A 26,917-nucleotide genomic window follows, 5' to 3' on the forward strand; every position below is an offset into this window, starting at 1 on the left:
CCCTCCTCCAGTCATAAACAGTGAGTACTAGAGGCAGTCAAGTCTTGCAGAGTAAGTCTGTGCAAGTTGTAAAAGTGTCAGCAACAGCTTTTTTTAAGGGGAAAATAAAATCAAATGCCTGTGTTCAGAGAATTTGCATAGTTAATTCAAGGAATGTTGTCTAAATAGTGAGGCTACATAAAGACAAAAATTTATACTTTAGTATTGTATCTCCCTTTAATAACAGAGATTGACCAGTTCTCAGCTGGATATAGTAGCATCCATCAATCCTAGTAGCACTACCGTTTTTCATAAATGATGGAGGATGAGGCAAAGAGGTTAACCTCTTTTTTTTTTTTTTTTTTTTTTGAGTTAGTTAAAGGTTATTATCACATGCATTCTTGGATTTCATTTATATCTTGAGGTCACTATATCTTGCTGCTTTGTGCTGAAGTGAGCCAAAGCCAAAAGCTTGGACCTTTTCAATAAAAATATGGAAAATCCAGCTAATGAAAAATCGCTCTTGATCTACTTATAACAATAGCAAAGACTACAGGTTACTTGAACAAGAATCCTGTAACAGACATGAAGGCGGCTTGTATCAACTCAAAAAAATACTAAGACATACATATAATACAGATATATCTATGTCACTTCCAATTCTATAAAGTAAAAACGTCTGTAACAAAATTGAGTGTCAAGCTCCTTACAAACATCAGTAAACACTTCGGGGCATGCTTATGGTGTCCTGGATCTCTTCCCACCTTCTTGGTACAATCCTATGACCTTTCTACAGTCCCCCAAAATCCAACTTTTATCCTCTTTAACCTAGAGAGTTAGCAGGCGTTAGATGCACGTAAGAAAGATCTGCTCCCACGTGTACAAATCCAGGGCTCGATCAAGAAGAGAAAAATGCAAGTACTCCATAAGCCTCTTCAGGTTCAGAAAGCATCTCCAAAGTTCCAGATGCTCTAAGAAGCGTCTAGAGAGTATGTACAACCTACTGGAAACTCAAGTAGACTAGGTTTCACAGCAACGTCCCCCACACAAACACTCTCCATCCTCACAGAAAAAGTCAGCTGCAGACCACAGACCAAGTTGTTTTTTTTTTTTTTTTTTTTTTTTTTTTTTTTTACAGACCACAAAAGGTGCAGAGGGGCTGCCTTTAATTACTGTTGATAAAAAAAAGCTGTTTCACCTGATATTACTAAGAAAAAAAGTGATCTAATCCAATTCTGGGAGGGATTAGAGAGAAACTGTAAGGTTAGAAAGGCAAATACACCATTTATCAAGAGCATGATCTTAGAGCATTTGTACCTTAACTATCCTCAAAGAAAACAAAAAAGCATTTTACCACACTAGTGCTGTCAGGGTAAAGCTCTCAATCTTGCAAAAAAGAATCTACTGACAGCTATAATCTAATTCATAAAAAGTACTTTCTCTCCTTAAATACTGCACTTCAGTCCACTAATTCATACACATTTAACCTTCACTCCCAACAGGACCAGCAACTAATCCAAGAACCACTGGAAATTAAAAGCAACTCTGCAAGCTTCTGAGCTCACTGTTCTGAAATCTAGAAAACAAAGCTTACAGTGGACAGAGATGAAAAAAAATGAATGCGTGCACTCAGGCCTCCATTTCAATTCAAGCACCAGAACCAAGTAATCAATCGACTAAAAAAGGAGAAAGCATAAACATTTTAACAGGGACAACGTTTTATGATACTCATGACTGAAAAAGAAAAAAATCAGAATGAGTTATAAGTTTTATGAATAGCAAATGAACCAGTCTTTTGAGTAGATTCTGATGGTTGGGAAAGGTTCTTGAACAGTACAAAGCATCTGATTGTAGTTTTCAATTTCTATATTAAAATGCAAGTTCACATAACCATATTATTCTAACATCTCTTCACTCATTTATTCATCTTGTCCAAACCTCATGTATTCATATTCTAGTACATTTGTTGGCACCCAAGGCAGGAGCCATTGAAATGCATGGAGTAAATGAAAGCAGTGCAGTTCAACTTGAATGTTCACCAGCTGTCTACTTAAACTAATAAGAGAGAAACTCCATATAAAATAAGCAGATTTACATTTACCCTTGAGAAGCTAGTGGATTTAATGATGGACAAAAGACAACAAAGTACAATTTTTTTTTAATAAAGATAAAATTACAAAAAAGGTAAAATCAGCTCAGGAAAGGCAAATTACTTTAATAGATCAGTTTAGACATTTAACATAATAACTCACATCCATTTTTAAATACTATTACATAAAGCATGGTGAAGAAAGGAATTTCTGCCTCATAATTAGAAAACTCACAATACAACTTGCCAAAAACCAGAACAAAGCCGTTTGAAAATAAATACGGTCCATGCCAAATAGTACAAAATGAAATCAGCAGTCTCTCTCAATACGAAAACTTTTCTTCTTTTAGATATTCTCCAATTCTAGTATTATGTTCTGCAACTGATGTGAGGCTATCTTTTGTTCAAGGATTGCTGAGCTGTTCTGATTTTGCTCTGCATAAAAGCAAAAACAAACTGTTAAGTTGTGCAATTTTTTTTTAAGCTTAACTATTTTAGAAATGCCATTTTGAGTTACTACTGTTACAAGTCTAAAATCTTTAGTGTTATGAGGGAATGAAAGTAAACAAGTAAACAAATACTTTAAAAATATTTTAAAATTTAAATTACTAAATGCTCTCAAAAGATGATATTCATCATTAGAGTTTACCCTTTGGTGTCCGTCTTTTCACCACTGCTGTCCTTGGATTTATCCTCCTCCTTAACATCTAAAAATAAAAATTACATGATTTGAAACATACAAAAAGATGCAAGACGACTTTAAAGATTTAGAAAAAAGAATGACAAAGTTATACTTTTTATATATGCCTGTGTCCTGGTTTCAGTCAGGACAGAGTTAATTTTCCTCCTAGTAGCTGGCAGGGTGCTATGTTTTGGGTTAGAATGAGAAGAGCGCTGACAACATGCTGATGTTTTAATTCTTGTAGAGCAGTGCTTACACCAAGCCAAGGACTTTTCAGCCTCTCTCTGTCCTGCTAGCGAGCAGGCTAGGGATGCAGCAGGAGCTGGGAGGGGACAGACCCAGGACAGCTGACCCAAACTGGCCAAAGGGGTATTCCATACCATCTGACGTCATGCTGAACAATATATAGGGGTGGCTAGCCGGGGTGGAGGGGGCGGCCGGCTGCTTGGGGGTAGGCTGGGCATCGGTCAACGGGTGGTGAGCAATTGCATTGTGCATCACTTATTTCGTACACATTATTACTATTAATACTAATATTATTATTATTATTGTTGTTATTCTTTTCCCTGTCTTAATAAACTGTCTTTATCTCAACTCACAGGCTTCACTTTCCCATTTCTCTCCCCCATCCCAGAGAGGGAGGGGGGAGGGTGAGCGAACGGCTGTGTGGTGTTTGACTGCCAGCCGGGCTACACCACAACAGCCTGTAACTTTGGGGAAAAAAACAACTGGTTACACATTGACCTACAGTATTAAACGTATCCATCTAAGGGGATGAGCTGAGCACAGTGCCAAGCCATCCAAAATACTTCAGGGTAAGTCCCTCTTGACTGGCCATAATAATATTATGCAGTAATTAGGCCTGGATTTGCCCCTGAGCATCATAGGGTTGGTTGTCTTGTAGCCTTCAGATATAGCCTTTTCCTGGAAATGTCAGAAAGCTCTTGGAATACACTGTCCCCAGAAACCTATCCAGCTTTTGTTGCAGAAAACTAGCTGGCTCACTCTACGGAAGCAAACAGAAACGAACTATTTGTCTAACATAAAGCAAGACCACCTTTTTTATCCCTGTTTTCATTAAGCTACACAATCCCCTGGCTCTAAAACTTCAGGCTTGTGTGGAAGCAACAATACTTCTTGACTGAAAGTACGATTTCTGTGCGAATAGCTGCACCCTTAAACTGATGAAATTTAAGAGATGCTTTAAATACGATTGGGAAAAAATAATTTCAACATCTATTTAACTGTTAATTGAGAATGCATCTTTCTCCTACTAGCAGAGCTGACATTTGCAGTTCTAAAATACAGGATAAAATCACAATGATATCCTACCTGCTTTTTTGTCCTCTGTCTCTTTTTTGTCTTCTTCTATCCTGGCTTTCTTTGCTCCTTTTTTATGATCTGCAACATTTCGTCGTCCACCTTCCCCTTCATCTTCAGAATCTGAAAACTCTTCGTCACAGGCTATGCGTTTATCAGATGCTCGAACTAGGATTCAAGAGTTATGAAGTTAATTAAACAAAAAAAAATTGCATGAAGTCCGATTACAATAGACTAGACCTAAAAGAAGTACCAGTCAAAATATACTATAACCATTTAACAGTGATGAACTAAGTTAGGGATAAAAATATCATCTTTGCATATACTCTGGGAGATTATGACTTCTGAAAGTAACTTTAGAGACATTGGGAGGATTATTTTAACACATCAAATGAATTTCAAATACTGGAAACTAAATCACAGTAGAAAAAATATGGTTTCAACAGTTCAGAAAACTGATAATGTGTCAATAAAAGATTATAGAATTACTCCAATCACTTTCTTAAAAGGTTAAATGTAGCAGGAAGCTCAGAGCTATAGCTCAAGAACAACTTATTTTCTACATAAAGATAACAGTAATAAAATAAAAGGTAGTTCTGCAAGTACAGAAAACTTCTCCCACTCAATAAATAAAACAAATAGACAAATTTACTTTTGAAAACACATTATCTCACTTTCCTTTCTTCATGAATAGCAAAAGTTAGAGGCTAAATCCTTCAGTTATAATTCATCCAAGACTTCTGGAGTATCTATTTTAGATTTACAATAACTTGTTTCTTAAGATACAAAACCCTGAACGCTTTAATCACTTCTTTAGACTCCTGTAACAGGTTCACATTCGGGCACAGATGCAGTTTAAAAAAAACAAACAAACAAAAAAAACTGGCAGACCAACAGCAAATGTTTTTACTCTGGGGAAAAAAGTTCTCCAACTGCCAATCTTCCAGTATTGCACTACTGGGACTAAGGTTTTGAACAATTAAATCTGGTTCTGAACAATTAAATCTATGACTATTTGGACTTAACCTATTATGAGTAATGACATTTCTTACTAGAAATGCGTTTGTCTGGATCTTCTCCATCCTCATCTCCACTATCTTCATGAACAGCATCTTCAGGAATGGCCTGCATCTGTACACCAGGTGCATGAGGTAACATGCGTAAGTTTTCAAACAAGCGTTGCCTGCAAGTAAGGGACAAGGAAAGTTATTAGTAAGCAGAAGTACCACTTCCTTGGATGTTGTATTTAATTCTGAAAATCTGCACCAATGTTAACCTGCTTTGCTTTAAATTCACTCTTTCAGAAAGCTTTCTATCCCTAACAAATCATCAGTATCCAGTTTTCTTTTCATCGTTTTCTTTGAACTATTTAAACATATGTTGCAATCAACTTCAATCTTCAGTCTCCACTAGATCAGTACATGTTCTTCTGACCTGGGAGGACCCCAGTGACAGTATTACTCTGTTTAATAGGCTAGAGTATCAAGTTGGATAATAAACTAGCCTCTGAAGAAAGCTAGAGACTTAGACTTAAAGTATGAAGACTTCCAAACTGTGTGCAGTAATGACATCAGGGTCAAAAGTGATCCATCTGGATAAGATTACTTTTTGAATATTCCAGAGAGAACAGAAAGTTGTTTTTTCCCATCTAAGCCACCTGATGTAATGGACCTCACACTCTAAAGAGCCATGTGCAGGAACAGAAAGGACAATGAACTTCTCTTGGGACTTGAAACTACCATTCCAAAGAATTCAGATAGAGAGAAAAGAATGGCAGGTTATAAGTATCAGCATTTGCAACAACTATCTCAGTATCCCTTTGCACAATTAGAAGAGAGAAATGGTAACTGGGACTTTATGGAATCTTACAGTCTCTCTTTCTGTTCAAACCATATGACCCGACAAAACCGAAACCCCTTAAAAAGCTAGATCCCTGGAAAAGCATATAACTAACTGAAAGACGATCCTCTAAAATGATGGGTCATTGGCCGTCTTGTGGATACTCTCACAAGGATGTAAGGTTCTCTCTTCATGAAAAAAATGCACAATCTGAGGCCTGGGATGTGTTAAAGAGCAAGCACATTTTTGCAGCTTACTCATACCATGAACCCTCAACAATACACAGCATACAGCAAGCATCCTGGCAGATGAACAGCTGGAGCACGCTTACTGTAGAGAAATTTTATAGAATCAAATCAATAAAATAGAGGTATGTCTCCCCTCCCCCAATGTACATATCAAAAGGGTTTTAATTTTTAATTTGTAATGTATATATTTGTATTATGAACAACAGTCTATACACCAACCATTTCAAAAGTTAGTGTTTGAACCACTTTGGTGAATTCTGCAATTTGACAAACTTATACAGTTGCTAGTTTTTCATCTTTATTCATCTATTTTTACTAACCAAAAGTATTACTGTGCCTTATTAACAGTGTGTTAAACACAGGAGGTGCTCTTCCTCTTAAACTCAGAGCAGGGGCAAACCATGGTAAACTAAGTACTTCAGGTTAACAAATTCTCTCTTATCAGTTGAGCACCGAATTGATTGTATGTTTGTATTACTACATCCCTTAAGTAAAATATTAGTTTACAATCAAACCTTCATTACGTGAGAAATAAACTAAATATCAGAAGTGGCAAAGGCTAAAGACACCTCCCCCTCCATAGCTTGGCAGCAAGCATTTCTCAAACCTTGTAGACTTGTTGAACCACAGTCCCTCAATTGCTTGCACATATCACTATCTTTCCACGGTTTTGGATGTCTGAGCTCACATGTGACTTTTTTATTTTTACAGCTGACAGCTACAAAGAATGACAATCAGTTCATGTTTAGACAAGGGAGCTGAGAATTTGAAATCCCAATCATCAGTGCACACCAGTTTCTTTCCTGACAGGATAAACTTTCTACAAAATTATAACAGTAAGCCAAGTAAAACAGTCACCTCTTTAGTTGCTGGAAGAAGTAAAAAAAAAATCCAAAGCGGGTCTCACATTTTCATATTTATATCCATAGAATTTCGTAAGCATACGTGCTGTTATAGGCACAGACTTTTAATTTAAAGTCCCTCTTCTGATAAAAGGAAAAAATGCCATTTCTGCTCAGTACTTTTTCAATGTGTAATGGAGAAAGGTGCATAGTTTTAAAACCTGTGTAAAAATTAAAACTTCTGGAGAAATGTGATTCATACAACCTACTTGGTAAATAAGGTAATCACTACTTACTTGATCTTCTCCATATATTCTGGTGTATTCTGATTAGTCATATTTGATGGACTAATATGAAGCTTAAAGTCTGGTCCAAAATACTCAAAGTAATCATTGTATGGCAACTCTATAAACCGAAACACAAAAGATCAATTTGTGACATATTTTAAACATTTTAAATACAACAGTAGTTACATCAGGATTTTAGTTAGAGAACTACCAAATCTGAAGTATTCAGGTGAGCAATTATACTTCTAAGCACTGCTCAAGCTGCTTAGTGTTTTTCCTCTAAATTACTCAATACATGAACTTAACATTTTTTGGCAAAATACGTACAAAAAAGAACAAAAGAAAGTGCAACTGTAATTATGTTAGAAAACATGCTGGGACAATGTTTAAATACATTTGATAGTATAATTAAAAATGCTACTTCTGGAGAATAAGGAAAATAACTGACAATTATTTATAGCTGTCAAGTTAGTCCAGTTTGAAAGGTATATGTGAACAAGTCAGAATATTCCTTTGGTAAAATGTGATATGCAATAATAGGTTGAACATCACAGCTAGTTCAATGTCCACGTTAACTTCTGTACAGCAGTTCAGAGATGCCTGTCTTGTCCCTCTCCAGCCCCAACACCTTTTTGGTATTTTCACAGATAACCTGTCCCCTAACTGGAACATCTAAATTTCCAAAATGAACTAGATGAAGACTTCATACTAGGAAATTAGTAGATTTTTGTATTAAATATGACTGTATTTTCCCAAGTAACAGGACAAAAACAGCAAAAAGCCAAAACATTTAAGAAGTAAGATACCAAAACCCACTTCTTAATGTACCCTTTGTCTTGCTTCTTCATTTATAACTATTCCAGGATAAGGGATCTTGTTAGAAAGGAGATGGGAAGATTTGCTATTGCAATGTTTAGAAATTCACTGTTCGTTCTCAGATTAAAGATGACTAAGATCCACAAAGTTTAGAGGTATGTTAAAAAAAATAAAAAATCCTATGTATCTATCTGTTGATGGGGACACGTGAATTTCAAAAGTTCCAAGACATCTCTTCAAATCCTTTTGTTGATGCAGAATATACATTGAAATACAGGATGTAAAATGTACATCTTGAAATGGGTTATCTACATATTTTCTCACTGACAGCAGCATTCCACTGAAGTCAGACGGAAACAATATGAATCCAGCAAGAGATATATGTATATCAAAAGGTTATCAGCAAAAGCTTCAGTCCAACATGAAAACTGCCAATGACTGATGCAACAAACCAGACCAAATATTGATTTTATAGAACAAGTTCCAAAAACATGTCCAGAAGCATATCTGGCCAGAAATGAAGGGAGCACAGGAGCTTTGGGGATCTTCCTCAGAGAAATTACTTCACTATTAAAGTCTTTATAAGAAGCCTACTATTGCTCTTTCGGCTTTAAAACTTTTAGGAGAGCTTGCATAGCCAAAATCAAGACAAATGAAGAGCTGAAGTCAATATACTTTCGTAGTTACTTTTAAGTCAAAGACAATAAAGATGCTGCTATGTTTTACTAGGTAAAATGGACACTTGCATACTCAATCATTTCTTATGTCTGTGGTACCCAACTTACATAGGTCTGTGCTGTCACAATCAAAACAAGAGTATATATTCAATCACACAGATGATGAAGTGATGCAATTATTTAAAGCTTTTAAAGCATAAAAAAAGCACCAAACCCTGAAGTTTATTTAGTGCACGTGCTACTCAAGTTATTGACTAAACCCTAACAAATAACTTTCTACATAGTTTAGAATAAACTGATGTATTGCACTTAGTTATAGAAATATTTACTATCTGTTCACTTAGACCTTTCCACGATTACTTCTTAGTAAAACATTATTTGGGGGATTAATATTTACCATTAGGAATTTCACAATCTAAGGCAACAGCAGTTTCATATGTCCAGCATCGAGCAACGTTGCGAATAGTATATCCACCTCCTCCTAACATCAGCAACGGCAAGTTAAAAGTCTTTACAACTTCCACACATTTAGCATGACCTGTCACAAAGAAAAAAGATTTGATAACATATGCAAAATACCTATTAAAGAAAAAATGTGATTTCTACGTAGTTATTTAATCAGACATATGCAGTCATACTTATTGAGAATTGAATTGATTCAAGTAAAACAGAACTGTCTCCCCCTACATTTAAGCACAACCTCACAAAATGTCAAGATCTACATGTAAGAACTGTACAAAATATATTGAACATTACCCACCCCAGTCTTCAGAGACTTTGTATGATGGTCTCCTATTGCTGCAGTTCTGAAATGCTCTTTGAACGTTTTGAATTGACATTGGTTATGAAAAGACACAGTGATAAATCTAGGGACAATTTCCCAGTTAAAAGCAAAGTTGGAAGAAGAAAAGCAAATCAGTACTTGGTCCTTTCTACTTCTAAATTTGAACCTGTATTAGAGGTTGCTAAGTCTTGCTTACAGAGTGAACTGGTGCCAAGACAGTACACAGTCCAGGTAGATACAGCATACTGAAAGGCATCTGTAGGAGGCAGCAGCTCTCTTGGTTTCCAAGATATGTAAGATGAAAAAAAATCTGAGCTGTATGGGCAACTGAAGTAGCTTTGCCACCTGGTGCAAATCAAGAAAAGAACCCTGAAACACTGAAGACCCAACAGATACTGTACTGCATTTGTTGCCTACAAAACTCTAATTGCCTCATTAAGAAAATAAAAACAAAATCCAGAAAATCAATGATTCAAACAGGGTGGGTTTAAAGCTTAGTGACAGTTCAACACATATTTAGCATTTTATCACTTAAATAATTAATACTAATATTTATTTTGTTTGTTAAATTAATGCCTCATCCCAATTTTGAGAATCATGCCTTTGGATAGAAATGTAAGTAATACTAAAAATCAATTAATTCTACAAAAGTTAATAAAAATAAATGTTACCATAAGGCTTGGTATATAACAATATAAATGTACAACAGTATCAGTTTAACAATGCAATCAGTATTCTCATTTCAGTAACACCTATTTTATGCCTAACAAGATTTTTTTTACATTTAGTAGTCCTACTAAATGACCCACTAGTTTTGTTAGTTGCCTGTCACAGTAAGTATTGCAGTAGGACTACTGTTATCATCCCGTCATTTCAGGACATTGCTTAAAAGCTACAGAAAGCCTGTGCATAGAAGAAAGAATCAGTTGAGTGGCTAGAAAGAACATGGAAAACCACGATTCTTAACTTTTTTAGATGGATAGAAAGAAAGAGTCAACTTCTGTGTTTCTTTTGGCCATCTCTGTATAGTAAAGAAAGAGGTGATTAATCACAGTAATGATTTCTGACTCTAGTCTTCATCATGCAAATTTGTTGAAAAATAGTATGAAAAACATAGGTTTTTCTTAGCAAAGAAGTTACAAACACACAATTTTCTACTTACCTTTAACAGTAAGATTAAAGCATCCCAGCCTGTCACCAGACAATGAATCCGCTCCGCACTGTAATACCACAGCACTGGGCTGATACATCTCCATTACTTTGGATATAATCTATAATCAGTATAAAACACAGACGTTAATTCATATCCTTAAAATAAATCCACAAAATGAAATAGGTATCCTTCCAAAAAGCTTAAAAAAACTCACTGGTTTGAATATTTGTCCATATGATTCATCATCTATACCATCCCTCATTGGAAAGTTGACAGCATAGTATTTGCCCTTTCCAGCACCAATGTCCTATAAGCAAAGATGAAAAAGGCTTTATTACAAGTATAGAAACACATAATGGTATCATGAAAAAAAGCCTATACAAGTATGTTTAACTATTTTGTTCCATTATTCATGTCCACTGGGGGGGGAAAGGAAGCAAAGTACCTTACTTGATTCCCATTCTCCCATACAACCATTTTGGGATGTAAGAATTGTACACCAAGTTTGCAGGAAGTACACTTGATTTTTAATTCAAATACTTAAGACAAAAAGTTGAAACAAATCAATTTAACCCAGTCAAAATAGTTCAGCAAAAGCAAACAAGAAAACTGAGATAAGCAAGGTAAGATACACGTTTTTGATGCTATACATCAGATTTAGGTTTGGCAGGGCGTTTGAAACTATTCTCTGCTCCAAACATAGGATGAAGAACTGGCTGGAGCAAAAATGAGAGAGAAAAATCAGAGGCCAATTACAGGTTCCCTTCAAGAAATGGAGCCTTTTTAAACAAAAAGAAAAACAAACAAACAAAAAGAAAGCTTGCAGATTATTTTCAGTTCCATTAGTTGTAAATGCAGAAACTGCAGCAGTTTATCTTACTGGCTTTCCTGGACAACAAATGCATTAAAAGAAAAGTCTTTGCAAAAAGATAGTGAATCAACCCCGAATCTTTCCACTTCTGTTTTGACAATCAGCTTAATCCCTGAATATCTTTGCTTGCCGCACATTCCCATTTCCTCCCTTTAATCATCACCAAACAAGACAGAAACCGATCCATTTTACACACTGCAGTTTGCTGCCACTAATCGAGGTACAATGGGGAAGACAGCAAAATCCAACATATTTAGTTGGGCTGTAAACTATTATCAAAGAGCAACCGTGTAGAAAGAGGCCCCATGTCCTTGAAAAACCTGCAACTCCCTAATAGGATAGCCCAGCAGTACAAATCCTAAATTTCTCAACAATTTTCTCAATAATAAGTATTGAAATGGTTATGTACTTTTTCTTCCTGAACAAAGCCTCTTTAGCATCAAATTCAACAGTAATGAACCACTTCCAGTAACCATCATTAGGGGGTGGGTGGCCCAATGCAGCAGAATAACAGCATTTCATGGTATTGCAAATGACACTGAAGACCCCCTGATAAACACATCCCTGACTGCTTTGGAGTATAACAGTAATCCAGAATTACATCTAGGCCTTCAGATGTCAATGCTTCTGAGGTGACAGTAGTACATTGCTTTCCAGGTACAAAATTAATCATTAAGTCCACCTTAATCTAAAACAGAGGAAATAAAAATGTTCACATGATTTCCCATTAAACAGAGTAACTGCTCTCCAGCTAGAGCTACACAATAGATGTTTCTTTGTAACTGATATTAGTTATACCAGCTATAAACACTAAAGAAACAATATAGCATATTGGTAGTTGTCCCATTCATTAATGAATTAAATTGCACCACAGAATCCATGCCTCCATCTAGCACTACTGACCTATGACATAAAGGTACTACAAATCTTGTCTTACCTACATCTAAGACGTGGAAAGTCAAATAACTTACAACTGACACTGGAAGTTCTGCACAACACCTTCACTAAAAACAAATAAACCCAGCTGAACTAAAACGCGTGAATGCAACCTCCATCAATGTATCTGATTTACAGGGATCTGCAACCAGAGAATTATCAATTCATGCATGATTTGTTTCTGCATTGAATAAGCATAAACTTATCAACAAACCAGAATTACAGAAACAAGTCTCAGTGGAGCCCACTGACAACAAAGATAAGATTTGGTTGTTAAAATTGATGCAAATAACCAGCTAAGACAGATCAAGCTGAGCAGAAACAAGTAGTATAATACTGGTCTCCAGAATGAACATTTACTCCTTCCACAAAATTAGTCTCCTTTAGCTCAATTAGCTTTGCATGCTCTGGAGAGGATAAAAAAAAAAGCTAATTTTTTTCTTCTCCTGTGAGGATGCCATCATTGCAATAAATCCTGCTGAAGTCTGTATACAGAAAATGCTCATTTCAAAATACTAGCTAGCAGCATAGAACACAAAGTTACCACGCCTGAGGTACTTGTTTGTCACTGACACTGTGCTAAAAAAAATCCCAATAACATTGGGATTTTTATCCCATATGATATTCTTTTATTTCAAATGTGTATCTTTTAATTCTTTGTCCTGGGTGTGGTGAGGTGAAGAATCCATAAACTCCTCTGTCAACGGGAAGTGCTGTTTCTAAGAATCCAAGATATCTAACCCTTAAAAAATAATCTTGCCAAATTCAGCAACAACAGCTTGTCATTATAAACATCCTGATCTGATCTGCTTTTTGTTTGAAGCACCACTACCACCTTGTGGCCAGTCAAGTTAAATGACATGCATAAGAACACCACTTGATCTGATTACTACCTAAATCAATTTAGAAAGCAGTTTAATGAAATCTAACAACCGTAATAACATTCAGCTCCAACAACCAAACTGAAATGAACACAAAGCACCCCACTGACTTAAAGCTCAACTTTCTTTTACTGCTGTGTCCTCTGGGTATCATAAGCACACTGTGAAGCACACATTCTGGGAATATTACTATAAACACACACCTGCATCACTTGAATCAATGTGAAGATAGTAGGAAAACAGTTAACACATTCTCACAGTTCTGTTGTAGATCCACTTTTTAGAAGTTTTTAATAACTTTCCTAAAAACTACTAACTGTATGCACAAACTAATGTAAGAAAGTTGCTAGTACCTGTTTACTGACTTACCCTTGGAGTGCTGTAATAAGGAAAGGTTGAACGTAAAAGTATTAAGCTAGGAATATATTAATCCTAACACCTGAAATACTTTCTCAAGTGGCAAACTGGCACAACTTCCTGTTCTAATGGGCTAGTTTAATGCGAGGAAAAACTAACTTACTTAAAATCAACCCTAAATGCTAGGTAAATTTGTTTTAACTCAGTTTATCAGAGGTTCTCTCCAGCAGATTAAATTATAATGCTTCATGGGCCATTGTTCCCTACATCAAGCTAGCCATAATGCTTAGTAAATAATCATCTGTGGAGCATGCTACACTTCTTCAGCAGTGAGCACTGTGAAAATTCAAAACATACTTTATAACATAAGAAATATTTCCAAAAAAATCAACCAACTGTATTAATAGGCAAATAAAACAGTGAATTCCACATTACGAGTGAAGCTTTGTGACTATTAAAGCTCCAGAACGAAGGTATTCTAGGATTTGAAATAAGATTTTAAAACTTGTGGTCTCTAAACCACCCCTTTCCACTGTATGTGAAGAACTGAAATGCAGAGACTGTAATTACAAATATAGCACATTGTCTGTCCAGGCAATTTATCTAAAGTCAAGGGGTTGATTAAACCAATATAGAAGCAAGTAATTTACTTCCCAGTAACTCCCTCCCCCCCTCCCCCAAGGTTCTTCAACAAACCTATCGCTCCAGACTAATGTATTTTCTGAAAAATATACTGGTATATATTATTACTGAACATCATTACTGTAATCTAGTACTAAAACAGTATCTACAAGGAAGTGAATAAGAGGGAATTTATCACCTAATGAAATTTCAGGTTCAACCTTACCCTAAGGTCCCCTGTGCCCGGAAAATATTCACCATACTTATGGAATGATACTGTCATGACACGATCTGTGGTATAAAATGCTTCTTCAACACCATCACCATGATGGATATCAATATCAATATACAACACTCTTTGGTGATACCTAGAAAGAAAATTATGCATGAGAAATCACCATTATCCATTACATTTGTAATATACTGATACCTAAATGAGGAAAAACATAACCAAAAGAAAAAACAATCCAAAGAACACATCCCAGATTATTAATTTTGATGATTTTGGTTGAAGTTACCATAACCACTCAGAATTATCAGTACCGTTTGGATAATGGTGAAAATACATTTATCTTAATCAAAACCAAGTACCAATTAAGTACCAATCATACCAATTAAGTATGTAAAGTATTCAATGTTCATCTGAGTTGTCCTACTCAGTATTAGTTACACCTTGTATTCCTGTTCACACCTCTTTCTGTTGTTCAGGTATGTTAAACACCATGTGAAAGGGGCAAATTCATCTGCTTTCTCAATGATTGCAAACACATTCTGCACTAAAACACCTTATGTTAGATGTTTCTCCAGAATTTTCCAAGAAGCGTAGTACTATGAGCAGGCATAATCTACATCCGATAAGCCCACAAAAAATTTTAATACCTATTTTCCATCAACTTGCCTTCTTCATCTCTGCAACTTGTAAAGATAGTTATGTTCTCTCTACTAGTTTCATAAACGACTTAGATGCAGGACTCAAAGGTATACTAAGTAAGCTTGCTGACAATACCGAATTGGAAGGAGCCACTGACTCCTTTCAGGATAGAGAGGCCTCACAGAGAGATCTTGACAAATTAGAAGGCTGGACAATCACCAACACTATGAAGTTTAATAAGAGCAAGCACCAGATTCTGCACCAGGGACATGAGAACCCCTGGCTATATGTTCAGTACAGTGGATAAGAAGTTGGATAGCAGCCCCACAGAAGGGTATCCGGGGATTCTGGTCAACGGCAAGTTGAGTATTAGTCAACAGTGTGCCCTTCCCTTGCAGCCAAAATGGCAAACTATATCCTTGGGTGCATTAAGCAGAGCACTGCTAGCCAGTTAAGGGAAGGGACTGTCCCGCTCTGCTCTGGTGTGGCTTCAACTCAAGTACTGTGTACAGTTTTGGGTATCACAGTATAAGTAGGACGTAAATACAAGAGACTGTCCAAGGGAGGGCTACAAAGATGGTAAAGGGTCTTGAATGGAAGATTATGAGGAAAAACTGAGGCCCCTTGGTTTGGTCATCCCAGAGAAGAGGAGACTGAGGGGAAGCCTCATGGCAGCCTGCAGCTTCCCCATGAAGGGAGCAGAAGGGCAGGCGCTGAGCTCTGCTCTCTGGGGACAGCGACAGTACCCGAGGGAACAGCATGGAGCTGGGACAGGGGAGGGTCAGGCTGGGTGTTAGGGAAAGGTTCTGCACCAAGAGGCTCCCCTGGGCAGTGGTTACAGCCCTGGGCCTGACGGAGTTCAAGAAGTGTTTGGACAAGGCTCTCAGACACACGGTCTGATTTTTGGGTGGTCCTGCGTGAAGCCAGGAGTTGGACTCGGTGATCCTTGTAGGTCCCTTCCAACTTGGGATATTCTATGTTCTTATTTCCAATTGTACTGCATTTACTATTAGCACTAAATTATGTTACTCCTTAACATTTCCTTATGTACAGCAAGTTTCAGATCATTTTATTTGAGAGGGATAAAGAAACCAGTTGTTTGAAGCCCCAGAGCTTTCGAAACAACAGTAAACATCCCTTAAATACCATGCTGTTCAGTAAAGCACAAAGTGTCAGCATCAGAAGACATTTTCATCATGCTTTGCGTAATGCTGTAGACTGAGTCTGAGCAGCCATAATTTCAGGCATTCTAAGATTTTTCTCTTAATAAGATGTCAGAAAAGATTTCAAAAAAAAAAAGTTTCCCATGGCCATATAACCCACATCTATTTGAAAGTTTCCTTCCTTCACGTACATGTTAAGGTAAAAAAAAACAAGAGTGGAACACAAAATTATACTGGTTTTGTTAGACTGTAGGGACGTATCCTGAATATATGCAGATTAAAAGGAATGTTTTAGTAAGTTAATATTTATTTTTTTGTGTGTGCCTTTAGCAATTTCTTCCGTGTTTGGAATCACTTCCAGGTTACAGATATTTCCCCCCACCCCCTCACCAGCAGACTCAGATGCTCCATTCCCAAGCAGTCAGATGCCCAGAGTATATTTTGTTAAAATAAATAAAATTTATGTAATCAGAAGGGATATAGTCCCATTAAACAGTACAATAATATTAATGAGTTGAAATTTTAGTGATGCACTACTGCTTGAAGGTAATTTTATGATAGCTTTTTCATTACTCCTCTCACCATTTTTTTATTTTGCAGCCACAGCAGCACAGCTGTTATTTCATTGTTTCGTTAATAGCCACATTAATTCATGTAACAACCCAAGGAAACTCAGCATATGAACTTCCTTGAATATTTTTGTTTGGTTTAGTAAAAATGGCTTGTAACATCAGAAACAAACAGACATTGAAAAATCAAATAGGTATACAACTACAAGCACTACACGTGACATTTAAGTGCATAATGACTACCCTAAAGGGTCAGGCCAGTAATCATCTAGCCCACTGTCCCCATGAGTAGCAACAGGAGGTAACTTTTACAGAGACTAAGCAAGCCTATCCATTTTCTGAAATCTGCTACCCTAGTACTTCCTTGCCATCTACAATTACAGCATATGGTGTTTTAGAGAATGTACTGCTTCTTGGTTCTTTAACTTTCATTTACAGAACTCTTGTACACAATTATGTCTTCTTTTTCTTTTTAATCTGTTGTTGTTCTGTCTCATTCCTGTACTAGCAAGATCTAGAAGTTCACTATCTTCTGTGTAAAGTACTTCTAAGTATATGTTTCAAAACTATCTCTAAATAGCTATCTTTTCAGCTTGCTGTATTTTAGTTTAGGCTTCTCACTGGAGCCAAAATGGACAGAGTTTGGAGTTTTCTCAATTGACATTGTACAAGTTCACCATAGGCTATGAAAAATAATGATATTACAACCCACATCTTCAAACATTTAAATACTCAAATTTGACACTATAATTTTATCTTTATTCCTCATCATAAACTTACTTCAGTAACTCAAGGATGGCAAGCACGATATCATTAACATAACAGAAACCAGATGCCTCTGACTTCTTAGCATGGTGAAGACCTCCAGCCCAGTTAACAGCCATGTCTGTCTGTTGTCTGTTCAATTTTACCGCCCCAGCTGTAAAAAGACACACAAAATTGAAAGGAAATGCAGTCAGAAACATCTGAAAGCCTTTAAATCTGTTACAGGAAATGGTTTCCTTTTTTTTTTTTTTAATATGATTAAATCTCAGTTAATCATAGATCTAATCATTTACCAATACTAAGATACAGATTGTCAAATATCAGACAGAACAACCATTGATCTGCATGTTTCTATATAAAACAAACTCGTATTTGCTTCAGGTTCTAATATACTATCAAAGTTTTAAGTTGCTGACATAAACGTAGTAAAGCTATGAAACATCTGGCAAACAACCCATACTTACCAACAGAGCCTCCAGTTGATAGCTGACAAAACTCAAACAGGCCATCAAACACAGGACAATCTTCTCCAACGTTAACTGTGTAAGAAATGCATTACTTTTCAAAAACATCATTCCGACAGTATTGCTCTAAGCATGGATGATGTATACAGATGCATAACACATTTCGCATTTCAACGACCATTTCTTTTTTTGATAGGTTAAATTTTAAACATTGAAACACACATACAGCTTGCCCACACTTCTAATAATCAAACTCAGTTGGTAAGGTCTTTATCATCTAAGATGACTCCACACTGTTCTGTTTTAAATTTAGTTGTTTCCACAGGAAGCTTTTTTTTTTTTTTTAAATGAAGAATTAACAAGAAATTAGACCGTTTTTTATGTTTTGGAAGACATGCTGATTAACATCATATTAAATACAACTGATTGGAAAAATAATATGCTGAGAAAGAGGCACTGCAAAAAGGTAAGAATATTTCATTTTTAAATTGATAGTGTCAAACTGCATTTCTAACAGTACTTTGAGCTTATTTCTAAAATCCAAGCAAAAAATTAATGGAAAAGGTGAGAATTGAATAAAATCCAATTTTTACCACCTCTAACAGGAATGAGTCAACTTTATTTCTTTACCTGAGAATATTTTCACATTTATTTTTACTTCCCTGTTCCCCTATAAGCCACTCTTCTTTAGAAAGATTTTACGTTAGAATGTATTTAAGGCATTTTTGCAAACAGCCAACGACTAAAGTTTAACATGGTGCGCTAAGCCTACAGAAAGTATTATTCTGTATCCAGCATACACTCTGAACAGGGGCATGTGTAAATTCTTTCATAAGAATAAAGAGCATTTTTGTGAGTATAGCTGCTTTTAAATAGAAAATCCCCCAAACTAGTGTAGATAAAGAAAGGCATGTTACTCTTACAGCATTTCTCTAACCCACCTACATCATTAGGCTACTGTTTCTACCTTTGTACCAGTGAATATTTAGCTTTAAATAACATTAACCATCAAAGCACATACACAAATGCACATTTAGCCTAATATGACACTTACATCTCTGCATCTGCTTGCTGTACTCAGACATATTGTCAGGCCTTATTGATCGGAGAAATTTGATGTATTCATCACTATGGTACTTGGTCATTTCCTCAGCAGTTGCTTTGTGGGGTCGCTGATAACAGAACAAGTTATTTTAATAACTGTTTTTGCAGCAGTACCCTGATTAACAATTGACTAAAACAGACAACCCAAAAGAAATCGAGTCTACTCTGACGGGGGAAATAGTGAAACTGCCAGTAGTACTGTTTTGCATAATGCAAGGATTACCAGAGTCTGCTAAATTCTTTGTTTGGTTACTCTAACCCCACCCCCCAATCATAAAAATAAAAAGTTTCATAAAAGTTTCTACTGAAGCTGTATCTCACTTCTTCCAGAGATGGACAGCAATCTGCAGTCGACACCAGTTATAAAACAGTGCTTCATTTTTAAGTAAGACAGCTCTATATACACTTATTTTCTATTTCCACTTCTCTCCATTTATTTTTGTGAGAGTACTTAAAGCCTTTATAAAAAAATGAAAATGTTTCAGTATAATGCTTTGCTTATACTCACGTAAATTTCCATTTTTCTGTACAAGCCATAATTTAGCAGCAAGTTGTGGGTCATTCGGATCCTATGAGGCTTCATTGGATGCCCCTGTCCATAGTAATAGTTTCCAATATCACCTGTCAATATCACACAAATGAATTTGTATTACAAAACAACTTTTCATTGCTACCTAAAAGAATCATCCCCAGAAGATAAATGATGATTCCAGAAAGAGATGATAAAGGGAACACTATTTCAAACAGTCCATGAGGAAAATGAACAGCCCATAAAAGGCTATATGTGGGAATAAGATGGCCAAAAAAAAGGCCAAAACTAAGACCTTCACTAAAAGCAGACAGCAGTGGGAGAGTGAAGATGCATCCAAGAGGTTTCAAAATCAAGAGCAAAGAAACTACTGGGATGGAGCTGAAGAATAGGAGACAAAACTGGAATGAAGAGGGGAGCAAAAACTACTGATGACAGTAACATTATACCGCAACAAGAGGCTGTGGTAAAACCTACTGTTTTGCAAGAACTGATTTTAAGAAGATACCATCCTCAGCCTGCCCTGAATTGCTAATCCTAACAGTTACATTCCAGCAGTTAGCTTCAAATCCACTCCTGTAACCACATACGTAAGCATTCCAGAGCCACCTGCTGCTAGGGATCCAGAGTAGTTTTACAGAGTCTTGTAATCCAAATGAACCCAACTCTGTCAAATTGGAGAGTGACTAGACACATGATCATCATAATAAATTTAACACATTTCCAAGAAAAAGAAGAATGGCTACTTTCACTGGCTAATAAGTTCTCCCCTAGCTTGTGTATAGTAAGAACACACCTGCCTCTCCTTTAAATACTAACATTCCCAAGACAAACAATTTTAAACAGAACCAGTGCTCCACACGTTTCTAGAAACATGGACGAGCCTGAAAGGTATGCTTAGTTGTCAAGGGCTTTCAGCTTGCCAATTCCATAATAGCTGTTTGCAATACATCTTCTACTTTGAGGAAATTTCCTGGTAAGATTAGTGGTTTTACCTTCTTGATTAAAAAAAAAAACACAAACAAAACACTTATCAGTTACCAAGACCTGCTGATACAGCAACCCTGCACTTTCATCACATGCAGGTCAAGAGCAGAAGGTTAAAACAGAGGATACTCCGACCTCCCACATAGCAAAAACATCACCTAACATTTTATAAAATTCCATATAATAGCATACATAACATATTTGGGGTTCAGGAAAGAACTTCCACAACTCTTTGAAACTAATGACAGAAAGATGGAAACTGACCATTCATTTACCAGCCCTACCTTTTTTTATGAAGTTACCGTTAAGTCCCAGGTTCACGAAGCTTTAAGCTAGTAAAAGCTTAAAATTTTGAAAAATTTAAGATGAGTAATTCCATAATAATGGCTTTAAATAACATGAAATTTTTGAAGAAACTTCATTCCAAAACACATTTGTGGCAAAGAATGTACGTTGCACCTTTTTTTTTTTTTTTAAACAGGTCATTTCAGTTTCAATTAAACACCATGTATAGTCATTATCATTGACATTTTACTCAAAATGTTAATGGATAATTAGAAATGATTTCCTATCTTCTGGAAAAGGTGAGACTTTCCTTTACATAAAAGGAGGCACTCTTACCCATTTCACAAGTATATTTGGGACACGTCCTTTGATAAGAGCATCAATTATACATTCAAAATTAATCATCTTCTACACACCATACGCTGCAAAAAGCATTCTTAAAAACTAACAACAAAACAATCAGTCATCAATAAATTAAACATAACTTTTTTTAAACAAGGAAAAAGAACTTTTAAAAGTATTGGCAATTTGGCAAATTTAATGGGAGCTTATCTGATAAAAGAGAAGATCTGTTGGTGAGTAGCTGGAAGAAGCATATCAATCCTTTCACATTAGAGGTCAGCTATAAAGATTAACAATAGATATTAATATAATACACTTCAGCAACCAGCAATACCATTTGCATCTTTTCAGTTATTAGCATTACCAGCAAAGGAGGGTTTGGGCATTAGCCTCTTGAAAAAAAAAATCAAATGTATGGACAAAAAGCCCATTGAGTTTCAAGGGACTGTTACGACATGCATGTTCTCAGGGGTGGGTTGGGGTAAGGAATAGGTCTCCTCTTTCTGCATTGCCGCCTTGATTTGCAGCCTGTATCACCACAGTCTTGGAGACACCATCGTGTGGAAGGCAAAGGTCTGCTCAGAAGTTTCTCCTTCGATCCATGAAGGAGAAGGTGCCCCTCCTGAAACTTCTTCATCCACTGATCCTGAAACCTGTGCATCTCTTCTTCATATGCTTAACATCAACCACAGGCTTACTGGAGTGCTTTGGGAAGAAAAGCAAGGGGTACCAAGATCCACTGTGCCTGGGGCAGGGCAATACCTCCCCACTGATGGAACTACAAAGCTCTGCACTTCATACCAGACAAATTCTGGTGAGAGTATGCATATACATATATATGTGTGTGTGTGTGTGTGTGTGTATATACATATATATATATATATAAATAAAAATAAGAGAAGTGAATACAGCAGAGCCAAGTATGCAAGACTACTATTGCGGATAGCACAAGAGTACTTGATGCCAAAGTTGTCAATACAAGGGTAAAAATACAGAAGTGTTATGAGCATACTTGTAACACACCACTCACCAGTGAGGATGTACACAGTTAAGTGCAAAAAAAAACACAACATGAGTGAAACAGGAAGCAGAGGGGAAAAAATGCAAAGTAGCACACGCAGAAAGTCGACACATCTATTAATCCTCCACACCAAGGTTTCAAAGACTCTAATTGACTGTTGTATACCAGTAAAAACATCAGCTATTGAGAAGTAACGATATAATTTCTGAAATGTTGAGTCTTCTGGAAGGAGAAAAATCAAGTGCCAATACAATGCTAGCACCAGCTTATTGTTCACTATGTGATGCAAACTGTGATACCAACAGATGACCAGAAGACCTACCTGAAAATTAACTTTTTATGCAAGCGGTCACATCTTGGGTTCAAATATGCTAACAATACACTAATAACTCATCAATTCAGAGAAGCTACACCACTAAATTCTGAGCAGAGCTATCAAATTAAAACAAATCCACGATTCTTTCGTTGAACGTAAGTGTTGGACCCTCACATCTCTACCAGAGAGTTCAGCAAGGTCTGTAGATGTTCAGTACTCTATAGCAGAAAAATACAAGATGCTACATGCCCTAAAGGAACTTCAGTTACATTTGACAGACTAACAACAAAGTAAGGAAAGCAGCTATGTCCCCAGAAACGCATGTGAGACTGTCTCCTCTTAGTAAGATTTATAGAGAAGTGACACCTTTAAATTAACTGATTACAAAACAGTCTTAACAGCCTGAAGGAGGATGGGAGATATGACATTTACGTACCATTTTATTTTGTAACTTTGGTTACTAAGATAATTTGTTATGTACACCGATCTTAACTCTGCTCATTTTAAATACAGTTACCATGAAATCACAAGGTATTTCAGAACTGTTTTAAGGACAGAAACCCAACCACTACTACAGTGGAAATAACACGAAAAAAATCTTAACAGAGGTAGTAGTTATATTTGGGTTGACTTCTACAGTATGAAGGGGTGAAACGATAAAGATGAATCTAGAAAGTAATCATTGGTGCCTGATCAATCCAACAAAAAGCTATTTAAATAGACCTAGAACTACTACATTAGCATACAAGGACTCAAAGGTTTTTTTGTTCTGTTTTTTAAAATTTAGCAGGTAAAGTTCTGACTTTTGAGCCCTGAGCAGAAGTTGGGTACCACTGCAGTTTTAGAAACCACAGTGCAAATCATCAGCAAATTTCAGTGAAATACTCTTCAGTTAGGGTTTACATCTGCAGATAAACAACTTAAACACAAAGTACTAATGTACTTAAACGCTGTCTGAATATACTAGCCTACTGTGCTATTAATACAGGTTTAGTCTCATCTTTATGGGTGGAACCAACCACATTCTGATGCAGATCTCTGAAATTTTTCACAAAGGTTGAGCCTTTTGAACACCCACACTGAATTATGCAAGACAAGTAATCTAAACAATACTGCTAGTGCAGTGGCACTGAACGAACTCACTTATTAACTGTAACTGAGCTAGCTGCTGTAATTCCACAGAATTGTGCTCTGCTGTACAGGACACAGAGTTGGAAAGACCATTCCAGGTCCTGCCTGTTGCTGTGGACAATGGTACACCACCTACCTGTTTTGAAACTGACCACTGAACCATCTGAGCCACATGCTTCAAGACCATGGCAATGACTTGAAGACACATGTAAAGAAAGGACTACAATATCCTTCCGTATCTAGGACGGTTCTTGGTGATGTGAGCAACAGACTTCACTAAGTTATGATCACAAATATTAAGGTGCCTAGAAACATTTACTCAAAATATTTTAGACAAGAGAACTAAAATACCTTAGTTTGCACATTTTCCCATGACATACTGCATCAAATTTAATAAAATTCCTGAGAAGCATGATCATGAACAACATAAACTCTGCAAACAGGATGTAGCTGTTACAAACAAACTATAGAAAATGAAATCAAACTCCTCCTTCCACAAGCTTACTGGTTGCAGGTACAGACTGAAGGCTGTTAAAACTGTTAATTAACAACAAATGTTAACAGCAACACACTCATCAAGACTTGCTGAGTGACAGGCTAATTTGAAAAAGCAACTCTAGATGACATACTGAGTTACCACAAAAAGCACGTAGAAATTTATTGCATCTTAAAAAAATACGCACATATGCTTCTAGTACTCTTCAACACTTTTTGTTGTTTATTTTTAAAGAAAAAAAATGAACGGCTGTGTGGAAGGACAATTATGATAAAAAAAAAAGGTCGTTTACTTCTGTGAGGACATCCTTAGAGATATTTTGCTACCTCAGTTGTGCACTTGCAGTATTTGTACTTTTTGGGTTTGGGTTATTTAAGACTTTGAACACTCCCCCCACTTTGACTCAAGGCTTTGCTGGTTCAACATGTTACAAAATACTAAGAATTACCAGATGAACCACAAATGAGCATTGGAAATATTTACAGCAGATATTAACTCTAGAAGCTCTGCTAACAACTGAACTTCCAAAAGAAGTTTAAAACAACTGTTGGCTTTGGAAATAAAAAAAAAATATTAAGAGGACACCAAAAACGTTGCAATGCTGTTCATTTGTTACAGAGAAAATCATTTTTTATGACTTTTACAACAGATACTCCTCCTTTCTCTACATTATTTTTAATTGCACATGTTGTAGTCCAGATATTAGCTACAACTGCTTGTAAGTCACCACTACACTGCCACCTCAAAATTTCTCTTCCCTACTTTCTCCTACCTCTTTCCTAGCTGTTTTAGGGATCCTGACACTAGTACCAAGAACCAAAATCCAGGAATAACAGCAAAACTAAAGATATCTATGCCTAGTAAAGCATAAGCACCTGACAAAAAAAAATAATGCTTAATAAAAAAAACCATACAAACATTTGCAAACAGAAAGGTTTGCATCTATTGCTACAGTCTTCCTTTCTACAAGGCAAGAACTGATTACTCTTGCCTGGTAGTAAGATCCCAGCCTCACCAAAATCATCCCTAACAGGGGCCTCCTTTCCCCTTTAGGCTGAACAAAGAACCAGAGCCAGCAACAAAGAGAAGGGGGCGGCAACCACCACTCTGCCTCCTTTAGTGTGGTGAAAGACCAAGACAGGCCCCACAAGATCTGCCATTTCTAAAGAATGGCGGATTTGCTGCAACAGCAGGCACCTTTGATAGCTTAGTGGGTTTAGTTCATTCCTCTTCGTTTCCAAAATGGTGAAACCAACAAAACGTGGAGGCAAAACAGCCTCAGTCTCTGTTCCCTCAGTACGGGGGCACCAACCTCATCCACCAACTTAAAGAATTGTTACAACTGGAGGCAATTTTAAAGATTTGATCTGTAAGCGAACTGATCACCGAGTTTACCTTCTGGGTAGGAAAAAACCAAGAAGGAAAAAGAAACGCAAAGTCAACAGAACAAAACGAAAAGTTCTCCCTGCCGCGGCCAGCACCACCACCAAGTTGCTGCACACATCCGAAGCCAAGTACGAGCTTTACGTACTTCTCCCCTACCACTGACAGTGCAACCCCCCAGTCTCTGCGGCCCCCCCAGAAGGAAGCGAGCACCCCGGGAGGGGCTGCGAGCACCTGGGGCCCGCAGCTACCAGCCCGCAGCCGTAGCGCTGCGCTACGCTTCGCCGGCAGGGAGCCCCTCGCCCCCCCAGAGCCCCCAGCTCTCCGTGCGAGCCAGGGGAAGGCCTGGGCCGCAGGAACCACCAGGTGCCGACCCTACGCATGGCCTCGGCTCTTTTCTTTTTTCTCTCTCTCCCCCCCCCCTCCTTTTTTTTTTTTTTTTTTTTTTTGCGGGGGAGGAGCCAGACGCGGCAGCGACTCCACCGCCCTCACGTTTAGCGGATGAAGGGGAGTGTCCCAACTTTTCTCCCCCCCCCCCCCCGCACTTTTTTTTTCCCCTTCTCATTTTGGGAGGGGGGGGGCGGCGGAGTATAACAATAAACACCGCGCTCACCGCCGGTAGCCCGGCGGCCTCCCGGCTCCCACGCCGCTTCCCTCCTTCCCTTCCCCTCAGTGATCCCCGGGGCTCGGCCGGGCCGACGGCTGCAGGTGGACGGGACCCCGGCCCCTCGGAGGGCTACGCGGGGCAGGGGGCGCCCGTAATGGCGGGGGACGGCGCCCGGCGCGGCGGTTAACGGCGGTTAACGGCGCTGCCCTGCTCCCTCCCCGCAGGCCCCCTCGCTCACCGTCGTAGTAGTAGCAGACTTTCTTCTTGCCGCCACCCTGACTGTACGCCATAGGGCCGCCGCGCCGGGGCCCAGCCGGGGCAGGGGGAGGGAGCGGGAGGCCGAGGCGAGCGCCGAGCCGGCACCGAGGGAGGGAGGAGGGAGAGGGAGGAGGAGGAGGAGGAGGGAGGGGGCGGGAGAGCGGGAACTCGCGACGCCGGGCTGCGGGCGGACCCCACCATCGGCAGCGCGGGGAGGGGTGAGCGGGCCGTGCCCACTCCGCTG

At 37.8% G+C, this 26,917-nt stretch overlaps 1 protein-coding gene across 1 annotated transcript; it reads right to left on the minus strand.

Moving 5' to 3' along the window:
* Positions 1-2,125: 2,125 nt before the first annotated feature.
* On the minus strand, positions 2,126-26,917 carry HDAC2 (histone deacetylase 2). Its single transcript, XM_040552455.1, has 14 exons — positions 26,654-26,917; positions 19,827-19,939; positions 19,269-19,386; positions 18,215-18,289; positions 17,766-17,904; positions 14,609-14,750; positions 10,931-11,023; positions 10,726-10,834; positions 9,177-9,317; positions 7,296-7,404; positions 5,123-5,253; positions 4,083-4,238; positions 2,718-2,775; positions 2,126-2,503 (listed from the first exon to the last, which is right to left on the minus strand). The coding sequence occupies exons 1-14, from the start codon at positions 26,703-26,705 to the stop codon at positions 2,473-2,475; spliced, it is 1,467 nt and encodes a 488-aa protein (XP_040408389.1). The 5' UTR covers positions 26,706-26,917; the 3' UTR covers positions 2,126-2,472.

The sequence above is a fragment of the Cygnus olor genome, chromosome 3 (genome assembly GCF_009769625.2).
Source record: "Cygnus olor isolate bCygOlo1 chromosome 3, bCygOlo1.pri.v2, whole genome shotgun sequence".
NCBI classification, from domain to species: Eukaryota; Metazoa; Chordata; class Aves; order Anseriformes; family Anatidae; genus Cygnus; species Cygnus olor.

Excerpts from the sequence above, each read along its gene's own strand:
- HDAC2 (XM_040552455.1), bottom strand. The coding sequence starts at position 26,705 with ATGGCGTACAGTCAGGGTGGCGGCAAGAAGAAAGTCTGCTACTACTAC. Across the intron at positions 9,318-10,725 it reads CTTTAATCTTACTGTTAAAG|GTCATGCTAAATGTGTGGAA; the intron begins GTAAGTAGAAAA and ends TCTTTGTGACAG. Across the intron at positions 2,504-2,717 it reads GAAAAGACGGACACCAAAGG|AGCAAAATCAGAACAGCTCA; the intron begins GTAAACTCTAAT and ends GCTTTTATGCAG.